Raw genomic sequence first — 19,885 nt, forward strand, 5'->3', positions numbered from 1 at the left:
GTCAATGCGGGGCTTTAAAAAAAGGAAAGTTAGTGAACAGAGGAGTTATATTTTCATCTGCTTGAAAATGTGCTTTAAAAAAATAATATTTGAATTCTCAAAACCTTTTTTATCGGTTGTGTCTATTTGGAGGAAATAAATACAAGGTCCTTACTAACGTTTCTTCCTTGACAGACTCGTCCCTGTGTGCACATTCCTTTCATTCCGTGCGCCCAGCAGATTCGTCGCTGATTAGGAAGGACAGTGCAAAGCATGTGGGAGTCACATGAACGACGAGGATGAGGCGTAAACAACAAGGGGGCCGCTTCAGGAAACAGCCGCTGCACGCTGTCCGTCACAGGGAGGGGGATTGCCGCTTGTAGAGGCCCCTGCACGGACAGCCCCCCTTCCCCCACCTCCCCCGAACATATGCAATGAACAGCACCACTGTGACCCCTGCCATCATAGATGGAGATGTGGCAGTCAGCTATGTGTTGGTGCCATTTTTCCTCATCACCATTATTGGAATAGCTGCAGCTGTGGTGAGTTGCAGAGAAACAGGACGACCAAGGCAAAGATAACTTTGCTGCAAAGCATACAGGGAAATGATGCCATTAATGTAGGCAGAACTAAAAAGGCACCGTCATACCTCAGACTTGAGAGACCGACGTATACACAGCACATTAAAAGTCTCTACATCTTCTGCAGCAAACTAAAAACGCATCATTTCCGACTATACCTTGAATAAAGAAAGTAGCACTTAAATGGCACTTACTGATAGCACTTTGTAGTTTTGCTTTCTTGAAGTAATTGTACTTTCTTAATCCTTGTTGTTCTGAGTTTGTACTGCACTTATTGTAAGTTGCTTTGGATAGCATCAGCTAAATGAAATGTAATGTAATACTCTTCATTTGTTTTCTGTTTCAGGTCATGTACATCCGTAAGAAAAGGAGGTAGGCTTTTAACCTTCCTCCATTGATTTTATGGCACAGTGCTTTCGTGGTAAAAGCCTGATTACTTCACTCGTGTGAATCGATGGAAGTCCTTAAATCAACGTTGGATTTCTTTTGTTTTGTCCCGCAGAATTGATAGGCTCCGTCATCAGCTGTTACCAGTTTACACCTATGACCCATCAGAGGAGCTCAATGAAGCCGAGCAAGAAATGTTGTGGAAAGAGGAGGACACAAGGGTAGGAGGCACCGTCGCTTTTTACACATTTTTTCGGATTTGAGTTCTCTGCGACAATTTCTTTTTTTTAATGCAAGTGGGACAAGTCATTGAGAAATCAGATCAAAGTCGGGACCATCACTTTGAAAATGTAGCTTTATTTCTCTACATTAGGTTAGCAAGAACATCTTTCAATTACAATGCTACCGTAGGGAATGTAGCCTATATTCCTTCTAAATGTAGAGGGTTGGATTAAGCATGTCGGAGCTTAATGCAACGGATATTTCCTCAAAGAAATGGTTGCTGGTTTTGTCTCAGTGTATTTCTTTTTTTAAGTGTGTGGTTGTTCGTTGGTTGCGCCATAACAGCACAGCAGTTCCTCATTTGGACAGTCACTTCCTCCCCTAGAAACGTGGCTGCAAGAAGTACAGTAGAAAGTAAAGTGATAGAAGTGTTTGTAGTATTATAGTAGAAAAGTTGCACTTCTCGTTTTTATCTGCGGGCCTCAAATCCCTCACAACATCTGTCGGTGGCTAGTTTTAGTTTCTCTGAAGTGATCAAATTTGTCATGAACATGACCGACACTTTTCTCTTTTCACAACAATGTGGCCTTTCAAACATTTCCTAGAATCAGCGTCTGCGCTCCGTTTACGGTAGTTTCTAAAACCTATTTCAGGGTGTACATGTATCTTATCATGTTAAAGCAAAAAGAAAGTTCCCACCTGCTTCTGAAGTTCCTCTGATACTCCTGGTGGTGTAAATGCTCTAGTTTAGAAATAGATGCAATAGAAATAGATGGTTATAGATAGAATAACACTATAGACATGAAATGATTGACCTGGTTATAATTCCAGTCAAAAATAATGCACTGAGGCACGTGAAACACTAGGTGGCAGTGTTGACCACGGGTAAAGTTGCTCATTAAGTTTTACTTCACAGTTGTTGTAAGAGAAAAAAAAAGAGAAGAACAATACCATCAAATAAAGTTATGCATTCGTTAAAGAGGCTACTAATATTGCCGTTGTTGTTGTTATTGTTATTATATCCTTAAAGGGTCTGTTCACCCAAATCGCAACACAACAGTTTGCCACTTACATAATTGTCATGACATGACATAACTCCAGGGAAGATGAGTCTTGTTTTTGTGTGATTTGGCTGAACTGACAGTTTACATCTCATTAGAAACAATGCTTTGCTAAAGTTATGCTTTATTTTTTTTTAAAGGAACGCGCTAATCACTCTTTGCCTTCTATGTCCTCAGATTGTTCAAGGTTGGGCCAGAGGTTATCAACAGCGGCGCCCTCTTCTGACCAAAGATGTCAACGCATGATGGCGGTAAAGCATGGCCGTAGAACATTTTCAGAGCGGAGACGACCTTCGGCCATGGAGATCGGTCATCTTTCGAAGTCGTGCACAAGACATTCTTTGTTTGTCTTATTTTTCTCCGCCACCGTTTGCCGTCATCCACCCTGTTTCATGTGCAGACCGAGGGTTCATTTCTGTGGTTCTGATTCCAATCCTGTGTGCCTAATAGACGCAGTACCATTCATTAATTTATTTGAAAATATTTATTCAAACCTTTTTTCTTGTCTTTTTGTTTTACCGTGGTATTCAGTGATCTGACTCAAAGTTAAGAAATGTGAAATCTTTCTAAAGATAAAGCCTCCTGTGGGTTTACGCTGTTGTTTACATGCATACTGTTGTAATGGGCGGTACATGGCATATATACATACATATGCTCCTGTGGGTTGCAGGAGGCATTTGCACTGACTTTAATGTAGGAGCAGTGTTCAGTGTGGTAGGCGTACGAATGTTCTGCACTAGTCGAAAATCAGCACTCTTGCAGTGAGACGTTTGCGATCGTTGCCTGGTTAGCTTGTTGTGAAGAGGTGGTTTGCGGTGCATTAAAAAAAAACAAATATGGCTTCTTTTGATGAAACGCTTTTAGTTTGAGGTACATCTGCTGGCATGAAACACTGTAGTATGACTTTTTTTAAATTCAACATTTCATGTTGATATAGATTTATTAGATCAGATAGGTTGGGTGAATCTTCAGTTTCATTTTGAGTCAAAAAAAATCAAACGTGCCCCTTTGGGGTTTTAACTTGCTCCCCACATCTTTTTGTGGTTTAGCCAAATCCTATGACTCTTATCAATGGCATGGTTTAATCATACCATCCCCCGCACATCCACAGAATGGGCTGTGACTAGTGCCCTAAATATGTCCTGTTTAATGGCACGGCACCAATATAAATGTACCTCTAGCTGAGGATGAATGCCAAAGGTCTGACTGTATCAAGCACTCAGACGAATTGCAACCTTTATTTGCCTTTGCAGCTGAGAGCGCAATATTAATGCAATGAAGTGTTCTTTAATAAGGGGAACATTTATTGAGTACGATTTAAAAATATCTTGGACAGACGATGCCTGAACTCGATGGTGTGCATCAGGTCTAAATGTGTTTCAGAATGAGAATTAGCTCTTTTTTTTTTAAATAAAGACTGTTTTACTTGTGGACCCAAAAACATTTAATCACAGAACATGTCCCCATTCAGCTTTACAACTGTTCATTTTCTATGCATTCGCTGAAGACTATTTTATATTAAGAATAATTCATTTGATAGTCACAATTTAAACTATAGTATCCAATTATTACATTGGTCTGCACTGGAAAAAAAGAAGTTTGGGTTGCACATGTCAATGAACTACTGATGTGAATGAAGTTGGCAGCACTGGAAAAGTTTCACCTTCAGACCGTTGTACCGGATTGTTGCGTTGAGGGAGAATTGCTCGAGGCTGTTTGATTTAAACATGAATAAAGTGATATGACTCGTCTTTATGCTCATTGCCATCTGCGTCAACTAGTCTGCACGGTACCAAGGACAACGACACAAACTGGCAAGTCCAGTGGGGTGATGGGGCGAAAGTGACAGGAAATTGACAAAGAAAAATTCTTTATTGACCATTTCTGATACAAATTGTTGTAGGGCACCATAGAAATATAGACATTGTACATTTATATACGGTGTACATTAAAAAGAATGATCCATCCTATTGAGTTTACAGTATATAAATGAACGGATGCAAGATGTTGGCATGAAAACAAAATTAAAATGATACCGATATTGTCCAGAGTAGTTCAAGAATGTTGGAAAAGATACATGAAGTGACCGTTGTATGAGCACGGGGGAGGGGAGGCTGCGCGTGCCGAACACACGGCGGCCAACGGAACCGTTAAGTGGGAAGAGCGCCCGATCGGTCGCAAACATTTGTCCATGAATATCTGAACCAAACATTTCAGTGCACCAGAAGAATTAAAAACACACCTGCTAATCTACCACAGTCAGCGAACACAGTCGTCAAGCTGACAGGTCTCCCTGACTTGCTTCACACAGCAACCCGTCTGCGAGCTCCGGTTATGAACGAGCCAAGACGTGCTGCGTGTAGCGCGCATACACACACACACACACACACACACACACACACACAACCACAAAATATGACTTCTTGGATGTCTCATGACAGTCAGGTTAAAAACAAAACAAAAATTAAGAAGAAAATAAAACCTTTGTAATAACATCTTTTCAACTCACGCCAGAGGTTACATTTAAAAACAAAAACCCAGTTAAACGCAATTACACGGTAAATAAAGTAAGCTGTTGAGTGAGGTATGAAATTCCAGGACTTGTATAGCCTGTTTGCAGTTTTCCGGGTTTGTAACTGAGGTTGTAGCAGCTTAGGTGTGTGGAAAAACCCAGTTAAGTGGACTGTGACTGCGGGTTCCCTGACACTTAGAAAACACACAAACTTTTTTTTCTTCCTTGAAGCAGACAGCGAACACCACACCTCTTCAAACAGACTAAGTGGATTACTGTTCTAGGAGATGGCAGAAGGACCAAGCTAGGTGAAGCAGTGAGAGCGAGATGGAATGGAAAAACTTGCAGCCCTGTTGGATAGTAATTGCCACCAACTATCCTCTATACAATCAAACTCCTTGTTCGACCAATTGCAATTTGCCTTTACGAGTGATTGGGTGAGCGTGTGGAAACCGAGGACCATGTGAAGACAAAGACGCCGATGTAACAGCATTTGTAAAAGCTCCCTGAAGAAATGACACTGATGCTCTCTGCCGCCTTGAACTCTGCCAACTCTATCCTTAAAAACACATTATACCAAAAAAGATTTGAGTTTTATTATAACATGAAAAAGCAGCACACTCATGGTTTTTTTTTCTTCTCTCTTCCCAAATGGTATGTAACCAGAAGGAACAAAACAGTAAGTAATTAGACTAACAATACACTTTACATCTCCCAACTACACGCAGAGGACCTTGAAGGAAGTTCGAGAAGCGTAACTATACCGAACCTGCCCGACAGGATGGGGTAAAAGGTGGTAAAGAAGATTCTGCTCTACTGGTGGGATGTGGCAAAAACAATACATCAGTTAATGCAGATTTAAAAAGCGGGAAAAATACACCCCTACCGCCTGTTATCTCATCTTCTCTTAAACGCTGAAGCTCAACTCCATCTATAATACGATGCAAAGATAGGTTAACCACTTCACGCGAGCACACAAAAGAAAAAGTATAGGTAAAATTCACCTTTGTCCAGTAAAAAACATGGAGGAAAAAAGAAAAGAAAAATCTATATGCCCTTCCATCTCAGATGCAGGTTCAACAAATAAGTAACATTAAGCAGAGAAAATGTCCTACAAACCATCTTTAGGGGAAAAACTGAAATGTCCAAGCTCCTCGGAGCACACTTTTGTCCAGTATAAAAGACTTGTGATAACATGTTGAGAAAAGGACTGTTACCTTTCATGTAATTCTTAGATCTATGCTTGAGCAAGGTCCATCGTTCTATCCAGTGCTGCTGCATGATATTTGTACTGTGTTAACCCTCCTTTTGGCAAAGAGGGCTTTGTCGTGAACAGTGGTCATGTGGTGGCACCTGGTGTTGCAGATACAGCCCAGTTCTGGTTAACAGTAAGTCAGTATGTTGAGTGAGGTAGCATGCGTTGTAATTACTGGTCTTCATCTTCCTCCTCCTCCTCCTCCTCCTCAGATGATTCCTGGGATGCCTTTTCTTCCTTCTCCTGTGACCGAAAAAAAAAAAATCATGTTTTTACTTGTCATAAACCCCACCTTCTATAATACAACAAGTTATTATGAATCTCTGATAAACCACTATGGTATGAAGAACACTCAGGGGATGGTGTGAGCCATCTGTAGTGAAATGTGATTCATAAGAGTCGTGAGTCACAATGAGGCATCCTGTTTTTGCTCCCTTGCCTTTCCTGTTCACACTCACTGCTGCCCAAGATGTTCATTCATAAAAAAAGGAGAGCGCTGGTTGGGAGGGTAACTTTGGGTCATTCCTCTCTGTGACTAATTCAATCCAGACTTGGTCCAACAGTACGCCCTAACCACTCATGCACATGACAGACTGTTACTACAAGAGTGCAAGAGTTGTTCCTCGATTTAAAAAAAAAAAAAAAAAATCCTTATTTGACCCGCTGCACATGTTACGGCAACTAAATCTTGCAGTTACAAAAACGCTAAGAAAAAAAAAAACGGTCAAGACTCAACATTTGCACAAGGAACATTTTATCTATGTAAAAAAAATATGTAGGCTCAAAGACTTCAGAGCTGCTCCAAAATGAACACTCCATAACACAAATAGCTCTGATGAGTAAAAAAATGACTCATCTGAGAGGAAGGGAGGCAAGCGGGGGAATTAGAAAAATTAAATTTTAACCCCAACAGTCATTCCATTCATAATTCAATCCGGGGCGGAGTGGTTAAAACAAAAACAGAGCACTGATGTTACACTATTAGTCGAGGGACTCTTACCTCCTTCTTAGGTCTTCCCCTACGTTTCCCTCCTGCAGCCGGGGCTGCTGCTGCTGCCGCTACTGCCTTCTGCGAGAAGAAAAAAGGAGTACTTAGTTAATAGAGCGCCATCTAGTGGGCCGCAGAGCTGCTGCCAAGTGGTTGGATTTCAGGAGAGAGAAAAAAAATGTGGGTAATTTCCAAAGCTTGTTATTTCATATCTAAATGTGCTCAAGAAAGAAAGTACAGAAGGGTTAATCAAACCTTCAAAGATCAGTTCACCAGGTCACATCAGGTAGAGTTAGTTAGTGTCGGCTGCAGTGAAATGGATCGCTTTGTTAAACAAAGTGTCAGTGGAAGCTCTCACTTAATATGAAGCCATTAAATTTGCATTCATAATGAAGGGCCGTGATTGGTAAGGGAAACAGATTATTAGTTTGAGCCATTACAGCTGACATTCAGCATATTTACAGCCCAGTTTTCTCTGCTTGTTGCGTCATGCTGTTGCATTCCCCCCCCACCCCCCATTTATTGGGTAACGCGGTCCCTGGAAAAGCAGTCAGAAGTGGGCCTTAAGTTACGAAAGGTTGAGAACCCCTGGTGTAAACAAGCTCAGCGTCGAGCTGCCTGCAGATGGCAGCAGTGCCGCTGTAATGAGACAGATAGAAAGGGGGCATTGGGTTCATTGGCTATTATCTGGAAGGCCGACAGGAACTGCACACAGGGCACTCCAGTTCGCTGGCCACCTGGTCCGAGGCTCAGAGACAGCTGGTGGAACGGAGCGGACACACAAACCCTCTGCAGCCCGGCCCTCGCTGCTGAACCTATATCATACATGTATGCGTTGTTGTTCCTCTCTATCTCTCCCTTTCGCTCCCTTTCCCATACATAGCAGTGAAGACTGAGCACACGGGGGAGCTGGAGGGTCGGGGCGGGGGAGAAAATCAGTTGTTGCTATGGAGACGACGGGCAGAGAAGAACTAGGGCTTGTGTGCTGGGTGGAGGCGGAGGGGTGCTTAGTGTCAGCTCGGAAACAGGCTTTGCGGCCTCTGCACCTGCACCAAACTGTGCCTGACAAGCTGCAGGAAGCTGGAGGACAGGAAGTACTGCGTGAGCATCACGTTAAAAAAAAAAAAAAGAAAAACGAGTAAGGCAGTAAACCAAGGTCCTTACAATGGGAAACCCAAGCCAGGCTATTTATGACACCAGAAAGGGGAGGGCTAAGCAATATATCACAAGTAACAGCAGGACGTCCTTTTTTTAAGAGGATGGGGTTAGCTACTGTTCATCAACCAAGAGGAATCAATGGTTAGAAAAGGGGAAATGATTGCAAAGCTGTGCTTGCCATTTTTTTGGCATGGACACCGTTCTGGATCAGGATGCTCGCACATCACAGCATGGAAGAACATGTAGTCGGCATTGACTTACTTTGGCCTTGACGACCGTCTTGTTTTTGCTGCCCTTCGGCCGTCCTCTGGACCTCTTTGGAGCAGGGGACCCGCTCGGTTCCTGTCAATCAAGACAGTTCACGAGAGTTAACACGCAGCAAAGCAGCAGATAACAGTTTACAGTTGACACTTTGAGCCTCCTATTGTCGGGAGGAAAGAAAGCGAGTGCACGTACAAAATAATAATACAAGTTACATTGCAAGACTAAAGACGTAAAGCTCCCTTTTCGGGAACGGTGCGACCGGCACGAATGCTTACGGCTTGATGGGAAAATCGTGGAAATAAACTATGTAAAACTGAAAGCAAATGAGGGGGATAACCATCGACTGCAAAATGCAAGGTGAATTCACAACCTTGCTCACGCGATAATTTGCGGTTGTAAGCCACTCCTTGGCGGCCCTCTCTCCTGTTGCACTCATGAGTGTGTTTACAACTGCGGCGCATGGCAACCCGAGCAATTCAATACGGAAACACACCTCGCTGAAGGACAGCCATACGAGCCAGTCTGCTGGGCCATGTCATCCATTACATGAGGGGCAGAGGGGAGTCATGAGGTGGGGGAGGTGGGGAAGGGGTGAAAACTGGTTTAAAGGTGTTGGGTTACCGGTTGCTTACAAACCGGTCAGACACACAGGAAGTTTGGTGTAGCCTTCTGTGTGCTTACGACTACAAGGGGGTGAACAAATGGTCACACCGGCTTGCTGCTGCAGCCATGTTGTGATTCACAGAGGGCTCAGTGGAAACGCAAAGGAGGGAGGGGCTTATGTTATGGATATGCACACGCACCTCACCTGCAAGAAACATCTACCTGAGTACGAAATGGAACTAGTTTTATAAAAATAAAAAAGGCACCTTTTCCTGCTCTTAGCGCACACGCCCACCTTTTGTTGTGCTTCGAGTTGACGAAACACAAAACCGGAAACAATGACCCACTTTAATGAACAAATTGGCACTACTTACGTCAGCGGTCTTTACTTGGGGCTGCTTGCGGGGTCTTCCACGCCCCCTCTTCTCTGTTGCCTCCTTCTCTTTCGGCGAGACTGTCCCCTTGTCGCTCATATTTCCTTCGCTCTTCAGACCTGGGGAATAAATCACACCGGTTCAGGGCTGCAGCGCCGACCAAAAGGCGTCCAAATTCTCACAGAAAAAAAAAAACACAGGGTTGGGTGCGGGCTTTTAAACTCGCCGACCGCAAAAACAACCCCCCCAAAAAAAGGATAGAAGAAGAAAAACCGGAGCACATCGGTAACGCGTTTAACTACCAGATTAATCCGCGCTTATTTCCAGGTCTATTTCCGTCTCATCTGTGCTCCTTCACACAGCCGACGCCACACAAACAAGGGATTGACGCCAAATCGGCTCGCAATGATATCGCCGGTGCTCCGTCGGCGGTCGCATAAATCTCCAATAAGACGACTGAACCCGAATGCTCCCTTTCCCCCCGCGCCACCCCGACCAGGTTTCTTTTAAAGAGGCCCGTCGCTGTGTGCTTGGACTCGGGCCTGCGCGTGAAACTATCTCCCAGCGTGTCTGCACGCCGGGGCCGCGGAGAGAGACACACACCGAGCAAACACACAATGGCTGGTGTGTGTGTGTGTGTGCGCGCGTGTGCGCTCCCAGGTAAAACAGAGCCTGCGCGTAAACGTTAAGACAAACATTATAATAGTACATATATAACCGAGCGAGGCGCGTTGGTTCAGTTTGCGACGGTTAAAGCCCAGAGCCTCAACAAAAGGTGGCTTCACATGTAAAGCATGCAACCCCACCTCGAGCTCCAGAGCTGTAACAATGTATTACAATACGGTTCCGTTTTTTTTATCGAGCATGCAACAAAAACACATCTCACCCGCTATGCCGCTTGCGTTTCTTGCACTCACCTATCGCTCGGCTGTAATCGCTGCTCTGAATTTAAGACCTACTGTTTCCTTTAAGCCTGGCTGGTTGTACCCGGTTAAAAAGCCTTGAACGGCTCTATAGGCTACAGCTTTTATTCGTCAGACGACACACAGCCCGCCCCTTTCAAATCCCAGCGCGTGCAGCGTTAAATAAGGATGAATTAAAGAGGAGGACGGATTTGTCTTTTTTTTCTTTAAACGAAATAAGCTTTGCAATTCTTACCAGCAGGTTGAGAAGTTTGTTCTTCCGACGTCCTATAAATAGCACGTGTGTCTCGTCTCCAGCAGATAACGGAAAAAAGGCGCCAGGCAGGAGGGGTTTTTGAGGCGATTTAAAGAGCCGCCCTCATGGGAGGGCGGAGATATGATAAATGGGCCACCACAGTCGAGGAGCAGGAGGAGGACATCCTTCTTATTCCACAAGTTTGAGACCAAAACATAAAAAAACGCATGTGTTTAAGTCGCAGGATACACTTTCTGCTGTAAAATGCGTTATTACAATGGACACTTTTTTGCATGCATGTGCTCAAGAGTACATACCAGAGTCTCCACAGTGATGGTGAGTGAACTATGACCCCCCCACCCCCACAATGTAAACACAAGCCGGTTTTAAGCTCAGAGAGGCATTTGGTGTTATTTTCCTCTTAAAGCAAGTGGTGGAAGACACATTCTGATCCCTGCGTACAAGTAGCAATGCCACAATTTAAAACGTCTCCAATGCAAAACAGGCGCGTCAAAAATGTTTAGTGTATAGGCGAGTGGGATATGTAGGTCAGAACAAATGTACTTTGAGTATCAACAGTTAGGAGTAAAAAGTACCTGTAAGTACATATTTCCACCTGAAATGTTGTGGAGATGTATATATCTTTTGCTATTTTAGGGTGTTTTGCTGGTTGTTTTCTCGGTTTTTAATGTTATTCATGATTTATTAATCACATATTTTACTTTGATATATTTATATATTAAGCATAATATAATTATTATACTTTAATACACATTTGAAATAATTTATATTGGCGAAAGACATAACCAAACAGTACTGAACAGGGTTTACAGATCGACATTTTCCTTATTTTATTTTTCCCATCCACCTTTCAAGCTGCACAAAAACAACACTCATTACAGAAGAATATATATTTTGACAATAATGGTTTTGTTTTTGTTGCTGATTTTAAATCTCAATGAGGCTTTCAAAGTAAACTAGAAAACCTTTCTCAGTCACATTTACTGACAAAAAAGAACCGTTGGGATGTATTTTCAATACTCTGAACAATTGAGAGAAGAGGATAGTGTTCAAATATTTTTCAACTAAAATGTTATTACACAAAATAAAGAGCACTAAAGCAAACCCAGGTTACTCCTCTGTTCTTTGCTTAATGCTTCCCCCCTATTTCCGTTGGAGAACCAGCAGTATCGTCTTCTAGTCTGTAATTAATGTGATTTCGGCTTTAGAAGCGCACGTTATTTCAGTAAAAGTTCATTCATACTGACAACAAATAACGCTGCTTTAATTATCCCATGCTAACTGTGTGTTAGAGTTATTTCTTGAGTATAAGTGAGTTTATGTGCCCGGACTCTAAAAGACATCATTTATTCCATTTATTCACAAGTAAAATAAACTACCTTGGCCACGCCGACCTCTTTCATTCATATAGACATAGGTGAACCCTTCATTTTATATTTCCACACGGTGTTGATGTGACCGCTTTGCATTTGTATGTAATGTGTCGACTGTCTATTGCACGGGTGTGGTGGGAACGGAGGAGACGAGGTGAAGGTATAGACACTCCAAACTGTTCTCCCATCAAACCGCCTGAAGGAACTTTCACACAACGGCTTCTGATGTAAATGAACTGCCCATCTGGAGTCGATGGCTCCTCTACTATGCAATTGAAAACAGATACCGAGAATATATAGTGGCCAGAAAGTGGTAGAAAAAAATGCAGTTCATCATCCTCATCTGTGCGTATTTAACTTCTCCATCCGTTGTTGTCAGGATTTATCCCACATTACTTGTAAACAAAAACATTCAATTACGTTGTCAGCCTAAAGCCTTTTGTCATCTGCAGAGAGACATCAATGTACTGTACGTATACATGACGAGAGGAGTGAGAGTTTGGGGGAAAGGGGATTGCATGGGGCATGAATGGAGAGAGCGCGCTTTTCTCAATGAGTCCAATGTTCTGCTCAGCATGTGCTCGCCTTGCATGCCACCCCCTTCCCTCCCCATTTCTCACTCTATTCACTTCCTCCATCTCTATCTTCCACAACTACTTCAGCCCCATCCCCCACACCCTCACACATCTCTGCCATACCCAGCCCCTCATAGCGGGGATGGGGACAGGAAAATAGGTCCACTCTGCCTGTGTGTGTGTGTGTGTGTGTGTGTGTGTGTGTGTGTGTGTGTGTGTGTGTGTGTGTGTGTGTGTGTGTGTGTGTGAGTGAGTGTGAGAGTGTGAGGAATGTTGTCCTTCTCAACCATTGGCACCACCTGGAGACCAATGAGGAGACTTGATAATGTGACTGATATTAGCATTATTGTTTTGGAGAAGAAGAAAAAAGTTGCTTACAAAAATTGCATAATCGGTGCAAACACTGGGAACTTATAAAAGAGCAGCATTTCTCATAATTGTATATAGTTTATTCTAGTGATCGAACGCTGTGAATAACTGTGTATTATAACTTTACAGATACAGTACATGTCAGCAATTTTAATTGCAATTAATACAAAAATCAGTCAATCTCAAGGACAGAAAAAGTGCATAGGACAGAATTATGGATTGAACATCTCAGAAAAATGGTCGTCTTATCTTATGTGTGTAATCAGGTCAAAATCTTGCTAAAAATAATGTCAACATTTTCATGGAATTCCCTTCTCAATCAATACTCCAACTGCATGTCCACTCGTCACTTTGGCTCTTGGGTTTTAAGTAATGAGATTTATTCTAATCTGAGCTCATTTCTATCAGGATCACCAAATCGGTTTACATCAGTTGGTAGATTTGAACTGAGGTTTTGCTCAAAATCAGTGGACTGCCTCTTCTCACAGGCTGATCAATACGTGTTTTCTGTAAAGACCAAACCACTGAACAAGCCGTCAATTTAGATGCTAATCAAGACTTCCAGGAGACAAACACTTCCACATCAGACGCCCTCTTCAGAGACGTCTCCTGGCTCGTGAACTCTGCAGCAGCTCAGGGCAGACAGAATCCTCTTAACCATCAGGGGGGTCTTGGCCCACTGGCATGCTGCCCCCTCCCCCCACCTCTGTCCTCCTGCCCTTTTCTTCCCCCCTCTTCCAATATGCTCATCCGTCTTCCCCTCCAGCACACTCTCTCTCTCGCTCGTTCTAGCAATCCATTTTTAGGCGCTGCGTTAAAAAAAAAAACGCCAAACCAGCGAACAGATGTGGACATAACATCCTATTCCTTCCTGAAGCCTGGGTTTCCCCCTGCTTGTGCTGCTGTTGGCCCTGGTTGAGCCTGAACATGACTAACACACACACACACACACACATATACACACACGGCACTCACATCCTCCCTCTATAGAGTAAAAAAAAAAAGAGAGAAAAATGCATCGGGAGGGGAGAGGACAAGTGTGGGAGCAGTTGAAAGGCAAAGTGGGCGGAGATGGGAATATTTGTGTGGGTGTCTTTTATATTTCTGCGAGGGGGCGGATGGAGGTTAGTGGGCGGGGGATGGGGCCCGGCTGATTCAGTCCGCTCATGAGTAGTATCTGACTCACACAAACAGGAAGTAGCGCGTGCTGCTTGTTTAGTGGACACGGCCCTGTATTTATGTGACACCCTTAGGGATAATAGGAGCTCTTACACTACCTAAGTTCACCTCCGTACGTCGGTCACTGAGTCAACGCTCCACTCTCCCTTTTTTAAATAGTTTCATATCCACATCCTGAGATTTTTGGAATGAGATCCAGCGGGGTGCATCAGTCATACTGTGACTCAAGCTTTTGAAATTTGTACGGGTGAACACAGTGCCATATTTGAAACTTCCTTTGGCAACAGCAGCATTAACATGCACAGATATCTTTCTTTAAAATATATATATATATAATATGTATTACTATTTATGACATTCATAAAAATATATACTTCTGCTCACCTTCTTTTAACTAATACAATATAAATCATTTTAATAACATCCACTCCAATCAATCATGTATGTTTTTGTGAAGAGTAATGCATACAGTGGAGCATTTGCATAACAACATATTCAAATCTGACACCACTCCCTCTTTAGCTTTGCTACCGTAAAACCTGTTCATCCCTGGAGGCCAACCGTCTTTGCTTGGTGCCTCCACAGGGAGGTCAGAGGTCAGGGTCAGCTTCAGTGCAGCGTCTCTAGCTGGCAGCAATTATGTGAAGACCGATTTTACTACAGCAGCTTTTTTAAATATGTAATATTTGACATTACGATTGCAATTTTGTTTTGCCAGTTTCATGGATTAAAATGGAGCTATTTAGGTACTTTTTTTTAGATGTATAGTTAGTATCTGTGATCCTGCTTAATACAAGGCAGTCTGCTGTCTTTACCAATAGGTGGCAGACTCAGATTACATTTGCCAAATGACACTGAGGCCGACACCATGTGACATCTCGGAGAAATGACACCATCTTGTGGTGATGCTTGAACATGAACACTACTTGTATGCTGAGTGAGAAAACACCTTCTTCTTCCCTCAAAAGACGTTTCTTACCGTTTTTTTTACATGTCAGAGGATTTCCATCACCGTCTACTATGCACAGATTTTCTCTGAAGACATCCATTTCTGGGGAAGTGTTTTGTTTCATGTTCATACCTCTCCACATGTCTTGCCTCAGCTCTGGTTGTCAAGTACACGTCTCCTGGCAGCCACGCACATGGTGATCACGTCCAGCAGAGGGTACTCTCACTCTGAGAAAATCTGCTTCGGCAATGATTCCTCACCTGAGTCTGAGGTGTTGCAGGTTTGCTGTCACAGAGAAGAAAAAAAAGACAATGCGGAAAACATGAGTCAGTGATGCAGACATCGAGGAATCATCGTGGCCATGTGGTCACAAATCCATTCACTTGACACACCTGGAAGGTTGATGAAGAAGCCCTTAAAGTGTGTTAATGTACAATTAAGGCTATTCCACGAAACACCGTTTTGCAGGTACCAACCCCCATTTCCTCATTAGTCCACATTCTGCAGTGTGATTTAAAGCCTGTCCTCCAGAAATGACAATCAGAGGCCGCTGAATTAAGTTACTACTCCATCCAACTGGCCCTTCATCAGGTCTAAATCCAACTAAAGTAGAGAAAGAAAAAGGAGCTCTGTCACCCTGACAGATGAGCGTGTTTTCAGAGCGGCTGGGAGGGGTAACAGATGAGAGTCACCTTGGTGATGGCGCATCTGGAGTTTTAGAATTCACGCTCTCCCTTCTCTGTCTTACCTGATTGATCAAAAGGGAAAGGGGGCCCGCCTGTCAAATCCCAGCGTGGCAGCTGCAGTCCCCGGAGAACGTGGCGAGCCCGGGCTGCATCTGTGCTGGTTGCTTATAGAGAGGGCTCAGTTTTATCACTGTTTTTTATTTCCACTGGGAACGGAGAGCAGATTCCCTCTGCAAGAGCGCTGATGTGATGACCACAACAAATAAGCGCCAGGCGTTACATTTTGGGGATAAAAAAAGTTTACAAACTTCTCCACAAAAACAGGATCCAGGTACCGGCTGGCGGAGTTGAGTCTCTCCAACGTTTGTCTTTTCGATTGCAGTTTGACTGGCATCCCCCGGTCAGGCAAAATTGGAAGGAGGGCACTTGTGTCACTCAACCAGAGCAAACTGCATTAGTACGAACAAAGACGGGCAAATAGAGAGTGACATCACCAAAAACGTAGAGGAAAGGAATCTGTTGCCTTGTTTTTCGCACTATAATCATAATTTACAGAGGAACACCATCGATTTAGTGTTTCACTTCTATTAAGTTTAGGGACTCACAAGAGACAGTTTAAAAAAAATGGATGATCCAAGTTCAAGCACAGAACGACTATTCCAGAGCCACAAAAGACATTATGCATCGTTTTTCTTTTTTTTTTTCACAGACTGAGGCGTGAGGAGTAAAAATGAAAGTCATGATAAATTGGCACTCTAACCATCTATTTAAAAGAGTACGGATTCAGCATTCATTTTTTATTTAGCACCGACAGATCGGTTAGAGTTTTGGGGCGTGTTATGCTAGTAGCGGCTATAGCCTCGAGCCGTTAGCCTCCAGCAGAGAATGAGGAGTGGGCCCAGAGGTCCTGTACTCACTTCTTTCTAACTGCACACCTCCAGATTATTTTTCATTTTCAGACTTGTAGTCCCCAACTGACGCTGACTCAAGTGGCAATGTAATATACTTTGTGCAGCTCCCTCCAAGGCCACAAATACAAATATATACAACTGTTTTTACATATTGAGGAGGAACCCCTATGACCTGTTCACAGACTTTGATTTGTAAAATCTATGATGCATTCATGTAGTAAACAAAACATATATCCCTTTGCTTTTTGTGTGTGTCTAGACTAGAAAAGAAAAAGATCAGCAGATTGTACTTGGAGCCTGCAATCCCGACTCTGTTTTGGCTGGGAAGTGGCATTGTGGTGTCTGGAGTAATATCAGTTGACAGATCCCCTCTCTGACACCAGGACGTCCGTCTCTGGCCTTGACCACATCGCAGTGTTCGGTATCTTGTGGAAGCGGGTGTCAGATTGCTGCCTATTGATGAATGATTAGAGTTGCTGAAGATGGACTGTGGCACCGCACCCCGCGGGGGTCTAGCTGAGACAAATGGGTCCATTTGTAATGCAGAGGAGGCCCCGCAGCTGCATTAACTATTTAAGTATGGTTATCTCAGGGTATTGGTCCACCGGCGGCACTGGAACAAACTACAGCGAGAGAAGGTGTAATCCTAATGGTGATATATGGGCTCTGATTATCGGGTCAATTCTCCAATCTGACCGATTATCTGTGAAATGTCACATATGATTGAACGGGAGATATATTTGAACAATACAATTTAATCTGGTATTAAATATTGGATGGTCAACATACAGTACAGTAGTTTTCATCTCTGCATTTTATGATAGAAGCTTGGAATTATATAGCAATAATTGCACTGTGCTGTTCTAATATAAAAGGGAACGCTACACCTTTAAGAGGGAAAGACATAATTTTTCATGCACTGGTCAATTTTGAGATTTGGGGATATTTTGTGTTTTCTTTCAGACATCCAGCAGACACTTTTTGGGGAGCAGTAGCTCAGTCCGTGGGGAATTGACTTGGGAACTGGAGGGTTGCTGGTTCAAGTACCCGCATGGAGCGTGACACAGGGACCTGAAACTCCTCCCCAGGCAGCTGCTCCCATGCGAGGATGAGGTAAATGCAGGCTAGATGTCACACCTGTGTACTGTGTGACAATCTCCTTTAAATCAAATCAAGGCTGTTTGCCCCAAATTTCTCATTTTCTCAGACTTTGAGCCAGAAATCTCCACCCCAGCAGCACTAGTTATCATTTATAGACTGATTCATAATCTGATTTAAAGAACATTTTATTCCTAAAAGCATGGCGAAAATATATTTTTTGAATGTCTGTTGACAGAGTGATAAAAATAATTATATATATATATATATATATATATATATATATATATATATATATATATATCCAAAATTCCCTCTGTAAAACCATTGACTCTAACATGTCAACAACATTAAACAATAATTGGGATCCTCAGATGTTCCGATTTCTGCAAATCAGCACATATTTGAATTTTCAAAGAACACTAAATGGTAAAACAGTCTTAATTTAAGTAATCAACTGGTAAAGGTTCATGGCCATATCTTTCAGTTCAATATTTGACCATATATCCACCTGGCGTGTCTCTCCTGAAACACCGGCTGGATTTTAAATGAGTTTGAGCGTTTAAACCTTAATGTCAAGTACTATTGGCTATTACTTTCAGTTTACTATAAGATTCAATTAAGACTTTTCACAACTGGTTAGTCCGCCTGTGAACTACTTCTTTGTCTTAGTGCACACTTTCCTCGACAGTCCGTGGGACCAAATAGTCCTGACCTCAGATAAAACAGTCTAACGAAGCTTGGCACAGAGACTCGAGCTTGAAATGCTGTAGTTACCGCCGGCCTGCCGCTCAGCACGGCCAGTAAATGAAACAAAGACCCATGAAATGTCTGCGGGGCTTCACCCTTGGTCGCCGTTTGTTTTCACTTTTCCCAGCAGACACTGTGAGGAAGTGCACTTGTTAAACTTTCTACAGATGGTCAATATCTGTATCTGTTCTCCTGCTCTAAGCAGTATATGTCTTGAATACGGAGGAAAGGGGCGAGGGGGGTGGGGGGGGGGGGACTGATTCCACTGTACCTTTCCTTCTCTAAATTTGTTACTCTGAAGGCCGTCTTGTAAATGTGCCCTCGGTGTCGATTGGCCTGAGGGATGGAGGAGCACAGGGCTAGCTGGGTGCAGGAGTGAGCCATCCATCTTTGGTACCTGGGAGGAGGAGGAGCTGCTGAATAAATCACTGCTTAGTCCATTCTGCAGCCGCAGCCCAATTAACCAAAGGGGACCCTGTGAATACAGTTAGGTGGTATGATTAATTACACAGTACGGCCAATACACACCAGAGCTTACAATATCCCAAAGGGCAAACATCCAGCGCCACTTTACTTTGCAGATTTTTAGCTTCCTTTTGAAGTGTCGTTCGCTTTGAATGTGCAACGTTATTATTGGAAGTTTCTGCCATTTTGCTGACACACAGCAACTAATTATGCCTTATATCTGTGAACGTGGTAGAAACCAGACACCCACACACAAGCAAACACACGCATGCACATATTTCAGAGTCGTGTGCAAAAATTCACACTTTCCCTTGATGCAAAGCTAAACACTGAGCAACTCAATATAATATATAAAAGATGCAATAGTGTCTGAATGTAGCCGTGAGGCGCAGCGTCCGTGTAGTGTGATAAAAGCTACTTTCTTTATCTTTTTGCCCAGTAACTTTTTTTGTTTAACCATTACTTGTGACTCTGATTAACAAGGGGAGCAAAGTAAGCGAGGTAATTGCTTAGTGTTACATTCATTCTTACTGATTTGATCTTGACAATTGAACATCCATTGAAGCGAAACAGTGGAGTGCTTTGAAGTGTGTTGAATCAATTCTACATTTTTTTTTTTTAGCTACATAACATAATTTCAAAGGCTCGGACACTGTAGACCAGTCTGGGGTATGGCTGCCCTTGTTGCCATCTGTGAGGTGGGATGCAGAAATTCCCAACATCCAAACATCCAGGCTTGAACTGCCGCCATGATCATCCATATGTCCCGTCATAGCTTTTAAAAGATAACTATTGACAATGTCATAACATATGAATAAAGCTCATCTTGGTTTGCTGTCGTTTGCTGTCAATTTCTGTGTTTATGTGCAGTGACATGTGTCGGGTGATAACCGCCAGGGCCAGCGGTGCGTTGCAGTGGGTGTTTCCGTACCTCACGAGCCAATCAAAACGGGGCGCTCTTGTCGGC

At 43.1% G+C, this 19,885-nt stretch overlaps 2 protein-coding genes across 2 annotated transcripts; one reads left to right on the plus strand and one right to left on the minus strand.

Annotated features, from left to right (window-relative positions):
- Positions 1–413: 413 nt before the first annotated feature.
- On the plus strand, positions 414–2,599 carry smim29 (small integral membrane protein 29; the record flags this gene model as incomplete). The annotated part of the gene is made up of 4 exons (XM_079225665.1): positions 414–521; positions 907–932; positions 1,063–1,168; positions 2,408–2,599. 4 exons carry the CDS (start codon positions 414–416, stop codon positions 2,474–2,476), a joined length of 309 nt encoding a protein of 102 aa, XP_079081791.1. The 3' UTR covers positions 2,477–2,599.
- A 104-nt stretch (positions 2,600–2,703) lies between these two features.
- On the minus strand, positions 2,704–9,483 carry hmga1a (high mobility group AT-hook 1a; the record flags this gene model as incomplete). The annotated part of the gene is made up of 4 exons (XM_079226414.1): positions 2,704–6,240; positions 6,998–7,066; positions 8,405–8,485; positions 9,385–9,483. 4 exons carry the CDS (start codon positions 9,481–9,483, stop codon positions 6,169–6,171), a joined length of 321 nt encoding a protein of 106 aa, XP_079082540.1. The 3' UTR covers positions 2,704–6,168.
- Positions 9,484–19,885: the final 10,402 nt, after the last annotated feature.

This window comes from Taurulus bubalis (genome assembly GCF_910589615.1).
Source record: "Taurulus bubalis genome assembly, chromosome: 11".
Classification (NCBI taxonomy): domain Eukaryota; kingdom Metazoa; phylum Chordata; class Actinopteri; order Perciformes; family Cottidae; genus Taurulus; species Taurulus bubalis.